At 51.0% G+C, this 17,261-nt stretch overlaps 1 protein-coding gene across 2 annotated transcripts in view; it reads right to left on the minus strand.

Annotated features, from left to right (window-relative positions):
- The window catches only part of AIFM3 (apoptosis inducing factor mitochondria associated 3), a 44,068-nt gene that overhangs the window by 16,408 nt on the left and 10,399 nt on the right, over positions 1–17,261 (minus strand). For both annotated transcript variants that reach the window (XM_064465953.1, XM_064465954.1), the window contains exons 3-9: positions 16,348–16,561; positions 11,113–11,222; positions 9,043–9,152; positions 7,610–7,654; positions 5,965–6,061; positions 3,728–3,840; positions 52–138 (exon numbers count right to left, since the gene is read on the minus strand). In XM_064465953.1, coding sequence (XP_064322023.1) covers positions 52–138; positions 3,728–3,840; positions 5,965–6,061; positions 7,610–7,654; positions 9,043–9,152; positions 11,113–11,222; positions 16,348–16,561 — 776 coding nt within the window. The remainder of the gene's footprint in view (positions 1–51; positions 139–3,727; positions 3,841–5,964; positions 6,062–7,609; positions 7,655–9,042; positions 9,153–11,112; positions 11,223–16,347; positions 16,562–17,261) is intronic.

Raw genomic sequence — 17,261 nt, forward strand, 5'->3', positions numbered from 1 at the left:
GCATACCAATTGTAGGCGATGACCTGCAGGTACACATAGGACTCTCCTTACCTGCATTTCGGTCAGGACTTCAATGTCATAGGTGCGGAAGAACTCTTTGGGGCGCAGGGCAATCTGTTCCAGGTGGGAATCCATTGACTGCAAAAAAAAGCCATTTCTTCTGTCAACCACTGTGGGTTGAACAGGCAAGTGGAGAAATGCCTGTTACCAACACAAGTCAGCAGTACTCTGAAGTCAGTCCTTACGACATGGGTTAAAAGGGTTGCTCTACAGGGGCTGGAATCAAAGCCTGTCCAGGTACAGTATCACAAGATGCTGGACTGGGCTCTGCTTCCTTCTCTGCCTGCTTGGCATGGGATGGCACTGATCAGCTAAGGCAGGACCACAGCAAGTGCTTCTGAGTGTCTGCAAAGCAGCTCTAACTGCACCTCGTTATAACATATACACGTTCATAGCAGCAAAAGAAAAGCCCCATTATTTGGAAAACAGCCAGTTGCCAGGGGAGAGGGAAGCTAAAAGAGCAATAAGAACAATCAGCGTTAAGACAGGAAGAGCAATGCTTTCAGAAGCGCCCAATTTACACAGCACAAGCTCCCTCAAAAGCTGAAGCAGCGGCACGTGGCCCATATCTGCTCATCTTTAGCTGCAAGAGAAAGGTTCTTGCTCTTCCCAGCATTCCCTCATCACTTGGATGAAACCTACATCATCTTTACACACAGGGTTGAGCTCACATTTGAGCCCAAGTTCATCTGTCCTAACTCTGTGGACACAAGCTCAGACATACGCTGAGGACAAGCTGAGCGCCAAGTGACACAGGCACGGGCTTCTCCGTGCTCCAGTGCCTCCTCCCCTGCCTGAAGCATAGCGGGGACAGGCACGACCGCACACGTGCCGTGGTCAGGGTCTGCAACGTATCACAGAGCATCATCCAGCAGCATCATCTACCCACGCCACACAGGCATGACCTGATATATCAGGCTTTTGTGGCAAGGTTTTCATAGCAGGGGAAGCTACAGGGGTGGCTTCTGTGAGAAGCTGCTAGAATCTTCCCCTATGTCCAACAGAGCCCATGCCAGCCGGCTCTGAGACGGACCCGCTGCTGGCCAAGGCTGAGCCCATCAGCAATGATGGTAGCACCTCTGGGATAATGTATTTAAGAGGGAAAAAAATCTGCAAAACTGCAGCCAAAGAAAGGAGTGAGAAGATGTGAAACAACCCTGCAGACACCAAGGTCCATGGAGAAGGAGGGGGAGGGGGTGCTCCAGGCACTGGAGCACAGATTCCCCTGCAGCCCGTGGGGAAGACCACGGTGAGGCAGGCTGTCCCCTGCAGCCCATGGAGGTTAACGGTGGAGCAGAGATCCATGTGCAGCCCGTGGAAGACCCCACGCTGGAGCAGGTGGATGCCCAAAGGAGGCTGTGACCCTGTGGGAAGCCCACGGTGGAGCAAGTTTGCTGGCAGGACTTGTGACCCCACAGGGGACCCATGTGGAGCAGTCTGTTCCTGAAGGGCTGCACCCCAGGGAAGGGACCCACACTGGAGCAGCTTGTGCAGAACTGCAGCCTGTGGGAAGGAACCACGCTGGAGCAGTTTGTGGAGGACTGTCTCCTGTAGGAGGGACCCCACACTGGAGCTGGGGAGGAGTGTGAGGAGTCCTCCCCCGAGGAGGAAGGAGTGGCAGAGGCACTGTGTAATGAACTGACCACAATCCCCATTCCCTGTCCCCCCGTGCCTCTGCGGGGGAGGAAGCAGGGAAATCGGGAGTGAAGTTGAGCCCAGGAAGAAGGGAGGAGCGGGGGGAAGGTGTTTTAATATTTAGTTTTATTTCTCATTACCCTACTTTGATTTGATTGGTAATAAATTAAATTTCCCCAAGTTGAGTTTGTTTTGCCTGTGATGGTAATTGGTGAATGATCTCTCCCTGTCCTTATCTCAACCCATGTATTTTCATTGTATTTTCTCTCCCCTGTCCAAGCTGAGGAGGGGGAGTGATCGAGCAGCTTTGGTGGGCACCTGGTGCACAGCCAAGATCAACCCACTACACATTTGGGCTTGACCCAAGAGGGACAGGGGATGCAGGAATCGAGGGCTTCACCATCTGCCCCCAGGGATGGATGTGGAAGGTCCTTCTCCCTGGAGGTGGCTCAGTCAGGGGCTGGGATAAGCCCTGCAGGACACTCCCTCACCATGACTTCAGATAACCCTGTGCTTGGAAGAGACCCGTATCTTAGGACTTGAGGCAGGTCCTGGGTCATACAGGTTTTACTGCAAATTCTTTAAACACCCAGTGTTTACAGAGAGGAACATCTGACCCCACGGCTTGGGAGCAGTGGCTCCCACACCGGTGTGCAGAGGAGCGCACAAGCATCATGAGTTTTGCTGCTCCCAGTGCTCCAGAGATGGTAACGGGGATGTTTCGGCATGCAGGGAGCAGGTCACGGTCCAAATGGGACAAATAGGAAGGAACAGTCCGGCAGTGCCTTGGGACAGACTGATAACAGGCATTCAGCAAGGCAGAGGAAGGGTAATGCTGCAGTTTCAGGAAGCAAGTGGTCTGCTGTTTACAGCTTTATGCACTCCTCCTCTAATGACCCTTTCCAGAGTTAGTCCCACTCACAACAGGATTAAAAAAAAAAACCACCCTTTTTTTCTAGTCTGTTTGTGAAACTTCTGCCCTCTCTTCCATGGCTTCCAAAAGCAACTACAGTCAAAGGTGTTTAGTGGAGAGTTTAACAAACCATGCATAACACATCTGGTATGTGAGATGTTCTTACTATTTAACAGAGAGTGGAAAAGGCAGTCTAATCTCACACAGTGGGGATAAGTGTTTCAGAGAGCTGCCTGGCTGGGATAGGGACTGCGAGCTTCTCCAAGCTCCCGAGCACAACCTCTGAGACTCCTGGATGCAGGTTTCAGCCAGCTGCTCCTCACCCCAAGCACAGAAATGGCCTGAATACTCTCAAAAAGACACATGCATATTTGCCCTCTTTGAAAATCATTTTGGCTTAGGGCTGGAAGCAGAGTTAGATGCTGTGATTGTAGAGTACCAGCCCTGATAACCATAGAGAAGCACCCCTGACATAAAGGGGAATACATATACCACCTGTTCTTACATTATCTGGAAGCTTCAAGATCAAATGCTGCTGTCCAATCCAACTTGCTGTCTGATATCAAGTAAGGCTCAGGAATCAGTAATAAAAAATGTGATTAGAAGATTATCCTGTGTCTACAAATTGGAACGCAAAATGAGATTTGTGCCAGAAAAAGTGATCTTTGCACTGCGATCAAGTTACCAACTTGTGGCGATGACTGAGAATCTTCATAATTATGGCATGGGCCATCACTGGGCAGTAAGAACCACACACTATTAAAAAACCTGGTGGACAATACAATTTTTTCACATGCCCTGTTTCATTGCCCTAAAGATTTTGATCTGGAAGCATAATAAGAAGATCCATCCACCTACAAGCTGACCAAGACAGCTATTGCTAGACCTGCGAAGAGACCCCTTGTTTCTGTGCTGGAGTACTCTTAATTCAGAGTTTGAACAACTACTCTTTTGTGTTTCACCTTTCAATCACCAACAGAAAATAAAAATCAAGGGAAAACAGAGACGGGACAAACAAGGAAGAAGGAACATTCTGCTGCAATGAATAACAGTGGGAAAAGGTCCTAGGGCAAATTTTAAAACTGGGGAGGAATGTGACACACCCAAAGTGATACAAACCTTACTGAGCTTCGGCCTGTCATAGGGCAAGTGTCTGTCCATCGTGCACATCACAATCCTGTCTGAGAAACCCTCCTGGCGCAAGGTCTCTGCACAGACCAGTCCAGCTGCCCCTAAGGGAGAAGGAAGACCGGTGCAAGCAATGCGTATGGGGCATTTGAAGGTCTGAATCCTTTGCTCCTAAACCCCACCAGGGCTGACTCCAAAACCACCACCTCCACTAGCCCCAACCTTACTGTACGGCTCTTCCCAAGTCAAGCAGCTTACATGGGAAGCCGGTCGGGGTGGATGCACCAGGCAGGAGGGACCCTCTGTCTGTGGAGCGTGACATTAATCCTCTGTAGGACTTGTGTGTCCCTAAATTCACACAAACCCACAAAGAGCGTACCTGAGGATTGCTGCCAACACCTCCCTCCCAAGCTCAGGGGCATGGGCAGCTGCTCAGACCCTTGCACTCCCCCAGTCAGGGAAGGGTCTTGCAGCTTCCCCTCTGTACACTCAGCTACTGGTGAATTTACAGCCAAACAGGGAGGGAAGGGAGTCCTCCCTTTTTCACAGCTGAAGTGTTGGTTGTGTGCTTCACTGTAGAGGATTTTGCATGCAATTTTTCTCAGGGTTTTTTGTTTGCTTGTTTTTAAACACAGAAAAAAGGCTAAATTAAACAAAAAGCTGCCTTGGTGTCTGCTGTTCCCCTGCAGCCAGGCAGCCTGACGGGCATGTCCCTTCTTCCCTGGCCAAACTGGTGAGACTTGAGAGCTCAAGTGAGAAGTCCCAAGTCTCTTCTCAACCAAGGAAGTCTCGCTCAATGATGAGTACTGTAAGGGCCACAGTTTCTGTAACACCAGTGAAAGAAGATGGGGCTGGACAGCATCGTGGTTTGATCTGTCAACAAAATGCTCCTGTTGATGGAAGTGGGGGACAGTGGACAAAGAGACAGGTGGATGGACATCCTGTGCACACTGCCTGGAGCATGCTGAGCCAGGACTGATGCTGCACTGATGCCAGGATGAGCCTCACATGAGCAAGGGGCCATGGTCATTTATCCTCAGCTCCGCTGGGCATGGCTGGACCTTGGTCCTCAACGCAGGACTGGATGGGTAGTCTCTTCCCAACAGTTCTTCCTCACAACCCCAGCTTTGAAATCTCCTTTCCCATCCACAAGAACAGACCTCAGTCTATTAAAGACTTGTAAATTCAGCTGATTAAGCCTGAGAAAGTTCCTTCAGCAATGGCCAACATTGCCTGTGGAGTGACCTTGCTGAGGATTTTGATGACAGTCCAGCCCTGCCACACACCAGGACAGCCCAACTGACCTTGGGGAGTAGCAGTGTCACACCCTGGCTTTCAGTCAACAGGCAACAGGGGCACAAGGACAGGAAAAATGTTACCCAGCAGCAAGGGAAGAGCCAGGCAGGCTGGTTTTCCCCTCTGCTCAGGCTGAGAGCTGCAACTTAGATGTCAGGAGATAGCAGTGTGCTTCCCACTTCCACGACTTGGGCCTGGTGACCTGGGGGCTGTTATCAAGTAAGAACAACCCGTGTACCAGGAGCAGCCATTCCCTCTCAGCCCCAGGTCCAACACCAGATGGAGGGTGGGAGGACACAAACTATTTCACCATGACATGGTCCAGCCTAGCATCCAACCCATTCCAGAAACAGGCAAGCTCAGGAGATGGAATTCACTCCATCAGGCTACCTACAAAAATTGCATTACACAAATGGAACTGGGACAAGAGATAAGAAAAGATAGCTTGGCAGTTTTGCTATTTTGTGCAGGGATTTGATATCTCCTGGGAAGATGGGAGAATTTATCTTCAGAGAAGGACCTTGAGGTGAGAGCTTTGGAGCTGCAGGCAGCTGCAATGGGATGAGACAAAGACATGCAGGCTCCAAGAGGAAAAGTGTATCCACATTACAGGAACATCTGAGAGGACTTTACACTTATCAGTTGTGGAAATCAGGGGTTAGTGATGTATCTGGGGAGGGTGTAGAGGGAAAAGGGTTCAGAGCACCCATTGCAAAGGATTGTGACAGGGAACTACAAAGCACCATAGAGCAGAGGCGCAGGGCACCTTTGGACCATTAGTGTGTAGGACAAAAGGCTCAGGAAAACCCTTGGTCCAACCCTTTGCACAGGGAGGGTCGCAGCAGGGGTGACAGAAGGTGCATGGCACCGCTCTCTGCACACCTGCCCAGGAGGGGACGCACACGGCGGTCCCACCACACGCCACCTGATACCTGCACCGATGATCAGCACGTTGGTACTGCTCAGGTTATAGTTGCTCAGGGAGATGCACTTTGCCATCATCTTTGTCCTCCTCTGTGTCTGAAGAGCCTATGCCAACAACAAGAAGAAAAGTAATATTTTATCAGCTTTAAGCTGGGTAGCCAGGCAGGAGTGGGGACAACTATGCTATTGTCATAAAACAGCTTGGATAGAAAGGGAACAACTGCACCCTTGTACCCAACAAGGACTCCAAACCCATGGTCATCCAAATACCTTTCCACCATCCAGTGCAGTACCCCCCTTAAAAGGTACAAAAGAAGAATAAATCCATCATCTTCTGCAAATTCATCCAGGTACACAGAACTGGGGGGAAAAAATAGAAAAAGCAGCCCAGTTGTGTGCAATTCTGCAACCACCAGGTGAGATGAAAATGCAGAAGTCTTATGAGGAACTTTATCCTGCACCTGAGCTGAGCTTGTATACCTCTGATATCCAAAGAAGCTGATGGACTTGTTCAACCTGCCAGAGCACACCTGAGGACCTATGCCACTGTAGCCCTGCTGCACAGACCCCCTGTTGCCAGCCATCAGAGGCCAAAATCCATTTCTGGTAGAGGGGAACAGGCTCAACCCTCCTCATCACATCCCACCCAAATCAGCTGGAGCAGAAGTGCTGCCATCCAGGTGACCTCACTGGATCTAACCCAAGTGCTGGCAGGGTCCACAGCCGGTTCCGAGCTTCTGGATTCACAAATGCGTGTGTGCAAATGTGCATCAGAAGGTGGCTTTTCATGGAAAGAAAGATGGTAATGGCCCAAACAGGCTTCGTTCTACATCCTTTCTGGGCGGATGAGAGCGCTCCCTGCCCATGCACCAGGCTCCTCTCCAGCAAAAGGAGCTGATGTCAGGGCTCAAGAGGGAGCACAGATGACCTCTGTCATCACCGTGCCACATTCAGACCCAAGAGACAAGGCCAAAAGGCTGGTGGAAGATGCCTGTATCCATGGGCCAACTAAATTAAAAGTTGATACGAGCTTAAGGAAATTACCTTACAAATAGGTTCCTAGAGTAAAGGAATACTATAGAGATTAATTATATATCTATTATTAATAGCAAAACTATTAAATTAATATATTATCATTATTAATTTTTAATTTATTGTTTTATTAATTTTAATTTTTAATTTAAGATCTAAATAAATTCACATTATAACGATATATTAATAACATTATATTAGATATTATACATAATTGGTTCCTAGAGTACAGGAATACTACAGAGATTAAAGATATATCTATTACAGAATACCTAAGACCTCAGGACAAACACCTATTAAGACCTCCTGAATCCATGGATACCCCAGCTCAGGTGTCTGGCAGCTGCGGGGAGGCTGGGGGAGCACAGGGAGGACAGGCTGTGGACACACCACCTCTGCCCTGCTCCACTCGTGCCTCTGTACAACCTTTGGTCTGTTGCTTGAGACAGGACCGGGCTAGGCAGACTGTCGGTTTCACCCGGTTGCGTGCTCACACACTCTGCTCAGGCACTGCCTCCCCTGCCAGGCAGCACAAACCAAAGCATTTCTCCACCCTCTGCCCTCCCCAGAATAAAAAGCAAAAGCACGGGCCTTGATTTTGGGATGCCAGGGGCCCCTCACCTGCTCGCTTGCTCGGATGTACACCTTCTCCTTCTCGATCTTCACCTGAGGGTGACAGAACAGCAGCGGTTTGCAGGACAGCGAGCGCCTCCGGCACGAAGAGGGTGATCGCTCCCTCTGTGCAACAACTAACCAGCAGAGCCGCGATCTCACCAGGTATCCTGCGAGAGCGGTTCAGGCCACGACAGGGCTCGCCCCAGCTCAAGGCTGTGGGACGCTTCTTGTCTCGTACCAACTATGCACCAGTGCTCAGCGTAAAACCTGATTTCTATCTCAGGCTTATGGCTGGTTTCTCAGTCCCACCCCACTTCTGCTCAAGAGACCTCCCAGACTGTGCACCTTCACCATCAGTTTCCCAGAAGGTGTCTAATGCCCGTGGGTGGATGCAAGGGGAGCTGCAGGGAGGAAGGAGAGCTGGGTGAGATGCTGCTCTCCCCTGGCCACCCCAGCACGTGCTTAGAAATTGTTTGCTCCACACCTCCAAAAAGCATGCTTATCCCAATGCAAACAGCCATTTTGCTGGTGACACCAAGCTGAGCGGTGCAAGTTGATACTCTAGAGGAAAGGGACGCCATCCAGAGGGACCTTGACAGGCTGGAGAAGTGGGCCCATGTGAACCTCATGAAGTTCAACAAGGCCACGGGCAGGGTCCTGCACATGGGTCAGGGCAACCCCCAGTATCGATACAGGCTGGGGGATGAAGGGACTGAGAGCAGCCCTGCGGAGGAGGACTTGGGGGTGCTGGTGAACGAAAAGCTGGACATGAGCCAACAACATGCGCTCGCAGCCCAGAAAACCAACCATACCCAGGGCTGCATCAGAAGAAGCATGGCCAGCAGGTTGAGGGAAAAGATTCTCCCTCTCTACTCTGCTGCTCTGATGAGACCCCACCGCATTCAGCTCTGGAGCCCTCAGCACAGGAAGGACATGGACCTGTTGGAGTGAGTCCAGAGGAGGCCACAAAAATGATCCGAGGGCTAGAGCACCTCTCCTACGAGGCCAGGCTGAGGGAGCTGGGGTTGTTCAGCCTGGAGAAGAGAAGGCTGCAGGGAAGCCTTATTGCGGCCTTTCAATACTTGAAGGAGCTTATAAGGAAGATGGAGACAGACTTTTTAGCAGGGCCTGTAGCAATAGGGCAAGGGGTAATGGTTTTAAACTAAAAGAGGGTAGACTTAGACTGGACATAAGGAAGAAATGTTTTATAATGAGGGTGGTGAGACACTGGAACAGGTTGCCCACAGAAGCTGTGGATGCCCCATCCCTGGAAACGTTCACGGTCAGGTTGGACGGGGCTTTGAGCAATGCAGTCTGGTGGAAGATATCCCTGCCCACAGTAGCGGGGTTGGACTAGGTCATCTTTAAAGGTCCTTTCCAACCCAAACCATGCTGTGATTCTGTGATTTCCTCTGCTGCTGCAGGAGCGAAGGTCTCACCTGGAACCTTGGTAAGCTGTCCAAGCCAGGAAAGTCCTCTATGTCGCCTGTGCTGATGTTGAAGCAAGCTCCATGCCAGGGACAGCGGACTCTTCCTTTGGACAAAACCCCTGCAGGCAACATGGCAGAGCAGAGTTGGTGCTGCCCTGCAGCTGCCTCCCGTCCCTGCCTGCAGCCCACTGAGATCAAGCTCCATAATCTGGCCATGGCAGGGATGGCAGAGGCAAGGTCTCCCTCTTGCTGTCCCAGTGATGGCGGACTCCTCGGCTTCTCTACAATGTGAACACCATTGCTGAGCTCCTGAAGGCTGAAGGTTGCTGCCCAGAGCCTCCTGCAGTGTCAGGAGCTGTGCTGCTCCACACAGAGCAGCTTCAGTGTTCACACTCTGTGAGCATGTCCCTGTGACACTCCTCCTCTACCCAGAGGTGTCACCTCTCCTACAGGACACGTGGCAGCTGTTGTGGACCTGCGTGGTCAACAACATCTGGGCTACTTGATGTGGAGTTCTCTTAACTTGCACCTGGGACTGGTCCAGCCTTTTGGGACAGAGGGTGAACAGTACCAACTGAGATCCTGTATGACAGATCCCATCTAAAATTCCCTTACTTCCAGTGCCTCTGAGCACAGCTGCAAAGCTGTCTGCTCTGCCTGGGGTATAATCTTGCTCTCCGGCAGCGCCTGGGGCTGCAGTCTCCAGGGCCTCGTAGTCACCTCCACAAGCCCCAGTAGCACCCAGAGCAAGCAGCACCTCAAGCACAGCATCGCTTATTTAGAGCAAGCGTGTTTCAGAGCAGACCCTGACACAGCAAAGAGTCTGCACACCACCAGGGCCATGCCCAAAGGCACGAGTTCGTTCCTCGAGAGTGTTTGCCCAGAGGCTGCTACCTTGGACTTTGTCTTTCCCTGCCTGAACAGCAGCACAGCACTGCCACGTCTCACCACCCACCACACGCGGGGACACAGGGACAGCCCCTGCACTTACTTCTGCAGCAAATCCTGTATTCCCCAACAAGATCCCAGTGTGAGCAACCAGTCTCAGGGATGTGCCCACAGGTCTCTGAAAGGCAGGCAGTCTCTCACCTCTGTTGGCTACTGGAGCAGTGTGGGGTCAACTTCTGCTTCTGCCCTGCTCAGCGGGCTGCTAGCCGCAGGCAAGGGGCTGAAAGCATGGCTGCCTGCACCCAGCACTGCTACTGGGCCAGCAATGCCCAGAGGGCACTCAGCAGGATGCTCTGCTGTCTTCCCCAGGATCCCACCTCCAGCAAAGTATCTCCCACCCCCAGTTTGGGTGATGCACTACTCCAGCACCCAGCTGGGCCAGCACTGCCTGCTACCATTACTCAGACTCTGGGTAAGAACCTGCCTGAAGCCCACGCTGAGAAAATGCAGGGATGCATATCTTTAAGTGCCAGGATGGGAAACCACTATACCTCATCCCACTTCATTCAATAACACCAGCAACATTTCTTCTTGCTACTGAAAGGATCCCATCAGCCCAAAGAGCTTCCTCCTTCCCCCACAAACAGGATTTTGATTTAGAGGGAGCTGTGGTTTTGTGGGTTTTTTAAAGACTGAGTGGCCTGAAAAATCATAAGGTGATTTTTTTTTTCCCCTTTAAGGATTTTTTTAAACTCCTCAGTGGCTGGGAGCCAATAAACAGAACACTATGAAAAGCCCCATAAAGCCTTTGCATTTTGCATGGGGACAGTGAGCTGCAGCTGTTTCACACCATTGAAGAGAGATTCATCTCCAGCTGAAGGATGAAGCAGGAGCCAAATCTAATGGTGCTGTGCTGGTTTGTTCTTTAAAGTCACCCAAAGAAGCCCCAGCCCTGTGACCAGCAGTGGCAAGTTGGGGTCACCAGCAAACCACACCTGCAGCAAAGTGCTCCCAGGAGGTTTGTGCACCCCCAGCCCATGCCTTCCCCCAGCGAGTAGATGCCAAGATGATGCTAGGCATGTGGCACAGCACTGCCCCATGCCTGGCAACAGGCCTTCATGAACACTGGGCTGTCTTTTGCCAACACTTCGATGCCCTTGGTTAGTCTCCTAGGATGGGATGCAGACTGACCTTTGACCAGCGGAGCCCCATAGTGGGGACACTTGTGTCCCACGGCGTGGAACTCACCACTCTCCTTGATGAGCAGAGCCTTCCCGCAGCCCAGGTCTACTTCCCGCATCCTGGGGAGGAGGAGCATGGAGAACATATGGCAGAGCATCTGCCTGACAGCGGATGCCACCCCCTTGCCCTGCACTCCAGCCCTGGTCCCACCATGCTCCCTCCCTCCTTCAACTTGCTCACCACCAGCTCCAGGTGACTTACAGGTGTGTGTCACTCCTGTCACTGAGCCGGCTTTGGAGGTGGCTCTACTGCTCCCAGCCTGGAGCACATTCAAGCTGGACCACTGAGTGGCAGATTCTTCATCCATCACTGTGCCAAGAGGTAGCCCAAAGCACCAGACCAGCTGCTCAGGAAGCAGCCGACGGTCTCCACCCAAGTCCAGGGCGTCAGAATAAGGCTTTTCAGCATGTAGTGGGAGCAAGAAACCAAACTGGTTTTACTGCGACATCACCGCCCCTCTTGGCCCCAGCAGCTCAGCAGGTCCCTGCCAGGCTTGTGTTCACTCAGTCAAAGCAAACACACATTTCTGAGACGAAAACCAGGAGGGGTGATTCTGACACTTTGCATACACCTGCCTTGGGGTCTGCCCCCCTGGACCTCAGGGGGTCATGCTCTGGTCCTGGCCACATCCCAGGGTCAACAACGTGGGACACCTTTTCCTGATAAAACTCTCAGGACAGCAGGCACCCACATGTGACCTCCCTGCTGTTTCCCTCAGCTGTTTTTGCAGAGTAAAGCTCACACAGCGACCTTCCCGCCTGCTCTGGGCTGCTGGCCCCAGCTCTGCATCACTGAGGGGCTTCGCCTCCCTGGCACTGCTGGCACTCAGCCCTGCATTCGTATTGGAGCCAGTTTAACCCTCAAGTCATTCCTCTGGCAATATTCAGGTGCTCTTTGAAAGGCCACAGCTGCTTGTTTTGTACCCGGGACAAAAGCGTCATTAGCACAGCAGGAATCCTTTACACAGAAAGCTTTGCAATTTTCAGGCTCTCTGGGTCACACCTCCCCAGCTGCAGTCACCTGGTCCTTGACCAGCCAAGGCAGGCTGAGGTTCCAGCCACCCCTGTCCCGGCCAAAACCATCTCTTTCCCGATCATGCACCTTATCTGCAAGGACAGAAAGAGCTACTAAGCATCCCCATCTACTGAATGGGTGATTAATGATGCCATTAGTGCTGGAAAGCAGCATTTTATAAAATCCTTTCTAGCTCCCTTGGCTTGATTGAGGAGCTGATCCGCAACCCTACCGCTCAGCAGGGCTGCGCCGAGCAATACACGCCTCTGCACTGGCCGCAGTGTGGGTGCAGCAGCCCCAAAGAGCAGGTGCCTTTGTGCACAGCAGCCAGCCGCCCCGGTCTCCCTGGGAATGGCAGGACTCTTCCCCAGTGCCCAACGGCACCCAGCCGGCTGTGGCCCTGCTCCGCTTGCTGCAGGCTGGTTGGGCACAGGTTTGGCAAGGCAGCTGAAACATGCTTTTATTTGCAAGTTTCCAAGCCCTGCAGACCATATACAGAACTGGGCTGCATTTAGGCAGTTGCATTACACTGGGCAGTTGCACTTTCCACTAAAATACGAGTCTTTCAGCCAGTCATCTTTTCCAGGAGGCTGCCCATCGCTTCTCTCTGCAGAGAGACTGGGATGCAGGAGGCTTCAAGCACTGAGACCCCCACTCCTCCACCTGCCCAGATCTTTGCCAAGGGGATTGCTGCAGCTTTCCAGCCACAAGGGCATTGCAGGCTGCCCAAGCATCATTGAGTGAGACTGATGTTGCTCTGCACTGAGCAGATGTTTACTCTCTGCTCTTTCACTATGTCACCACCAGATCTTCATCCCAACATGTCCTGACCTCACCTCCTTTTCTCACCACTCATGTGCTCCCTTTCCAACCAAGAGTCCTGATACACCCTGTGCAATCCATGGCCCTGTGTGAGGCACTGAACATCTTCCTAACGCCATTATCAGCAGCTGCTTCCCTACAGCAGAGCCTTCCAGCTAACCATGAAGGAAAGTGAAGAGATGAGGAGTGAGTCCTTGTTTTGCAGGGAGCTGGGCACGGAGCACAGAGCTGCTGCTCCCTGGAAACTTCCCCTTTTTCAGCCAGAAAGCCTGTCCCTGCACAACTTGATGTTTATCTGGAAATGCTGGTTGCTCCCGTTGCACGAAGTGGACCATCTCTACAGCAAGCCTGGCACGTTGCATTTGGTGTACAGAATACTCCACTGTGCACAGAGCAAACCCCATGTGCTCAAGGAAGCTACTGGCTATGTGTGATCCCTGAACGCTGTTCATGCACAATAGGTCCCGGTGTCTCGGAAGAATGGGACTCACATTGCATACTCTTTCCTCTTTGGGTAACATCCCAACTCTATCCTGTCTCTTGCACCCAGGCTACTGAGACACTTGCCCTGCTCTCTGATTCACAGCCATGGAGATGGGACCTGGGTTCAGTCTATCAGCACCCTGTAACACCTTCAATCCCACCTTGGGCAAGTCTTCGTGCAGGTGCCTGCTCCACCTGCATCAACTGGTCCACCAGAGTAACGGCAAATGCTCAATTTCCTTGCCACTTCAGGTGAAAACAGCAGCAGAGCTCATCATACTTGCCCTTGGGAGCCATTTTGTCCCAGTAAATTGGCAGCCCCACTCCCAAGCGATGCCGCTCTGCTCCCTCCCTGTGTAGGACACTTGGCACTTGGAGGTCCTTCCGTGAGCACAAGGGGAATAGAGCAGTACAAGTCCTGCTGCATTCCTCAGCTGTGCAGTACTTCAGATAAAACCTGCAGTTAAATGACAACTATAACTCTATGGAAGATGAGATAAGATAGGTGAAAGAGTTTACAACTTACCCAAAGAACTGTGTGATCTGAGAGTCAAAAACAAGACCTGGTGTCCTCAAGGCAGCACACAGCCACCTGCAAGGCTCCCAACCCACCGTCACTCCAGAGGGAACAAGAGGATGATTTACGCTACGCTGCTCTCCGCTGAGCTGTTTACTCAGTTGGGAATTTGTCCCATTGCCCAACTGCCTCCCCAGTTGGGAAGCGCTAGCTAAAACCCAGCTCTAGCCTGCAAAGGACCTTTACTTAGGGCTGTTTTCTATCTGTAGCTCATTGACCTCCCCCAGTTAGCCTGCTGGGAGGTTGGCTTGGTACAGCAGTGCCCAAGTTTATCCTCCAGTATCTTTTACTGGTTCTGCTGAGACTATCTTGGTACCAGAAAGGGTGGTCAAAAAGAGTACCTTGTGCTTACAGGCTCCACTACCACAACACAGAGGTGCCCAAACCTTTGTGCCCGCGCACACCCCTGCCCAGCATACTCCTTGAGAGAAGCATCTCAGAAAATCTCTCTGGGCATCAGAGCAAGAAGGGACTCCTTTAGTGTGGCCCATTGCTTACACAAGCCGTGGGACCTTCTCACAGCATCTCTCTTTTAAGCTAGACTCAGCCTGCTGGAAAAAAAAGCTATTTGCAACTTAAAGTGTCCAGCGATGGCAAGCCCGCTGCCGTACTTCGTAGTGTGCTTCAGTAGCCGAATGCATACGTGGTTGAAGTGTGAGCCCGGTTTCCAGACTGATGCCAGTTTCCATCCCTGGCTTTAGCTGAGGAATTCCCTGCTACAGCCACCTGCAGCCAGGTATGTTCTCATGGGCTGCAGCCAGCTCCCTCCTCACCTTCTCTGCGACCAGCAGAGCTCTTAGAATCTTTTCACCCACTATAGTGCATGGTTTCCACTCAATGCATCTATTGCAGCCCTAGTCTTCCAAAGTTGTTCTTGCACTGGGGCACCAAAGCAGAGCACACTCTTGTAGTAACACCCCAAACACGAAGTCAGCAGAAGCTGTCTCCATGAACGTGGTGTTCAGCCATTAGGCTACATCTTGACACTGGAACAGGACCCTCCCTGTGCAACCAGTATTTCCCACAGCAGTCCCACCTTTTGCTTCGCTCCAGGTTCAAGGCACCCCCGGTCACTGCCTGTGCTCTGCCCCAGGTCCCCTCTTCCCCAGCCTTGCTGCCGCTGCTCACCTGCACAGGAGGCAGTGGGTTGCCCATCACCTCCCAGAAGCGGCCCTGCAGCCACTGTGCTTGCCTTCCAGTCCAGTGCACCTCTGCTGCTCCCCACCCTCACCTCTCACTGGAGGAGGCCATTCCCCTCCAGGTCCTGATGGCCCTCCAGCACTTCTCTGAGCTACAGCAGAGTTTGCAGAGTCAGCCACACCTTATCACGTGAAGATTTAATCCAACAGAGCAACAGAGTCCAGTGCATCCCTTTGTAGAACGATCTAATATGTAAATTCCCATCACAATGAAAGAAACAGTTTTTTCCTGGATTAACTCACCTAATGAGAAGAAATTGAAGCCCATGAAGCCCCTTCAGTTTAGCACAAAGTAGCTTGTAGTACATGGATTATTCTAGGATATTATAACAAGCAATAGTTCAATTTAAAGCAAATAGCTGCCAGACTCCTGCTGTGTCCCACACACCTGACATTACTTCCTCACCGGAATAAAAGCTATTTCAAACTATGTTTTCTTTCACACACGGACAGAGCCCGCTGAGACATTGGCCATCAGAGTAACGAAACATGCTGCAGAAAAGGCACACCTACCCCAGAAAAACACTAGCCTGTAAAGCACAGTGACCGGGACAGGCACTTTTTAGACTTCAGGAAACTCTTAAATCAAGGCAGTGAAACTGCACCCAGCTGAAGTGTGTTGCCATTAGCAAAAACTTTGGAAAACTGCATCCTTGGTGAAAGAGCAAGTTGAAAGAGGTGAGCTCAGCTAGAAGAGCAAGGCACTGCAGAAGTGATGTAGCACGTGATCTGCCCCTTGTGCAGATCCACCCATGAGCTGCTCATGCTGCTTTGTAAAACTACTAAGGCTATAAATTTATAAAAATTTCAGGGTTGTCTAATTTAAGCCGAACAGAGCCTGTTGAAAGATTCTGCTGCAGAATATCACATCTTTCTAAGATAAGTCCCAGGGCGGACCGTGCAGGGAACAGCAGACCGTCTAGTAAAAATGAGTTGTCACTTGTCTGTGATGTCATTTAAGATGAAAAAAAAAAGATTATTTTACTAAGTTAAATTATCATCTCCAGAAACTCTAAAGAACAAGATAGGGGGTTCGGTTTGGGTTATAAGGTGTCTCAAATTTTAACTGCAAAAATTTTAGGCACTTACTGTCCATTCTCCAGGTCCTTCACGTGGCACACAGATGCTTCCACCACATCCTTTGGGTTGTGGTAGGGATTGCTGGCAATGGGGTGCTCCTCGAGATGATAATGCCGGGCAGTCCCGTTGACTTTGTAGACCAGGGGGCTGGCTTTCCCGTTGGGCGACATCTCCTCCTTGCTTCGTTCCTTCTCGGGTATCACAACTTCAATTTTCACTTCAACTGCAGGAAAAAACAGAAATCTTCATTAAAATGAAGCTGAAGTTTTTGCTGCTATTCTGCCTCTCCACCTCCTGGATTTCAAAAGAGGCTGACAGACGTCAGAACATTTTTTTTTTTTCGTCTGCTTGGGAAGATAAAACATTTAATGTCATACTTGGCTTGATTACCCAAGCCCATTATTCCACTGTTCTTTCTCCATCAGGCACCGTTGCATGCACAGAGTACAAACTCTTGCAAGCAGTCATTGGTGCTAAACAACCAGTCACAGTCCTGTTTAGTGGAAAACAACTCCAGGCAGCTAAATATGAGGCATGCCAAGGCCTCTAGGGCTCAGACAGACTTCAAAAAACCCTTTAATTGTTTGTAGATAACATTAACTGAAAGAGGAAGCCAACACTGCATGGTGTATAGAGCTGCTTCATTAGATGGAGACCAATTAATAAGGAACTGGAAATATCAAAAATTATTTCTTCATGAGAGGTTTTCAGTGTAGAGTGAATCTTCAGTATTAAGTGAGAAAAGCAAGGATTGTCCATTTTACTTAGGTGTACACCATTGAAAAGCTTTCACAATAAAAGCATCCCTGGCCTGGGGACCAGGGGGCCAAGGGACACGTGGCAGCTACTTGTGCTGGCGCAGTGCATTGCCCCAACCATCAGAGGGGACACCGGAGCCAGCGTGTCCCCTCAGCCCCACTGCC

Source organism: Phalacrocorax carbo, chromosome 15 (assembly GCF_963921805.1).
Source record: "Phalacrocorax carbo chromosome 15, bPhaCar2.1, whole genome shotgun sequence".
Lineage (NCBI taxonomy): Eukaryota > Metazoa > Chordata > Aves > Suliformes > Phalacrocoracidae > Phalacrocorax > Phalacrocorax carbo.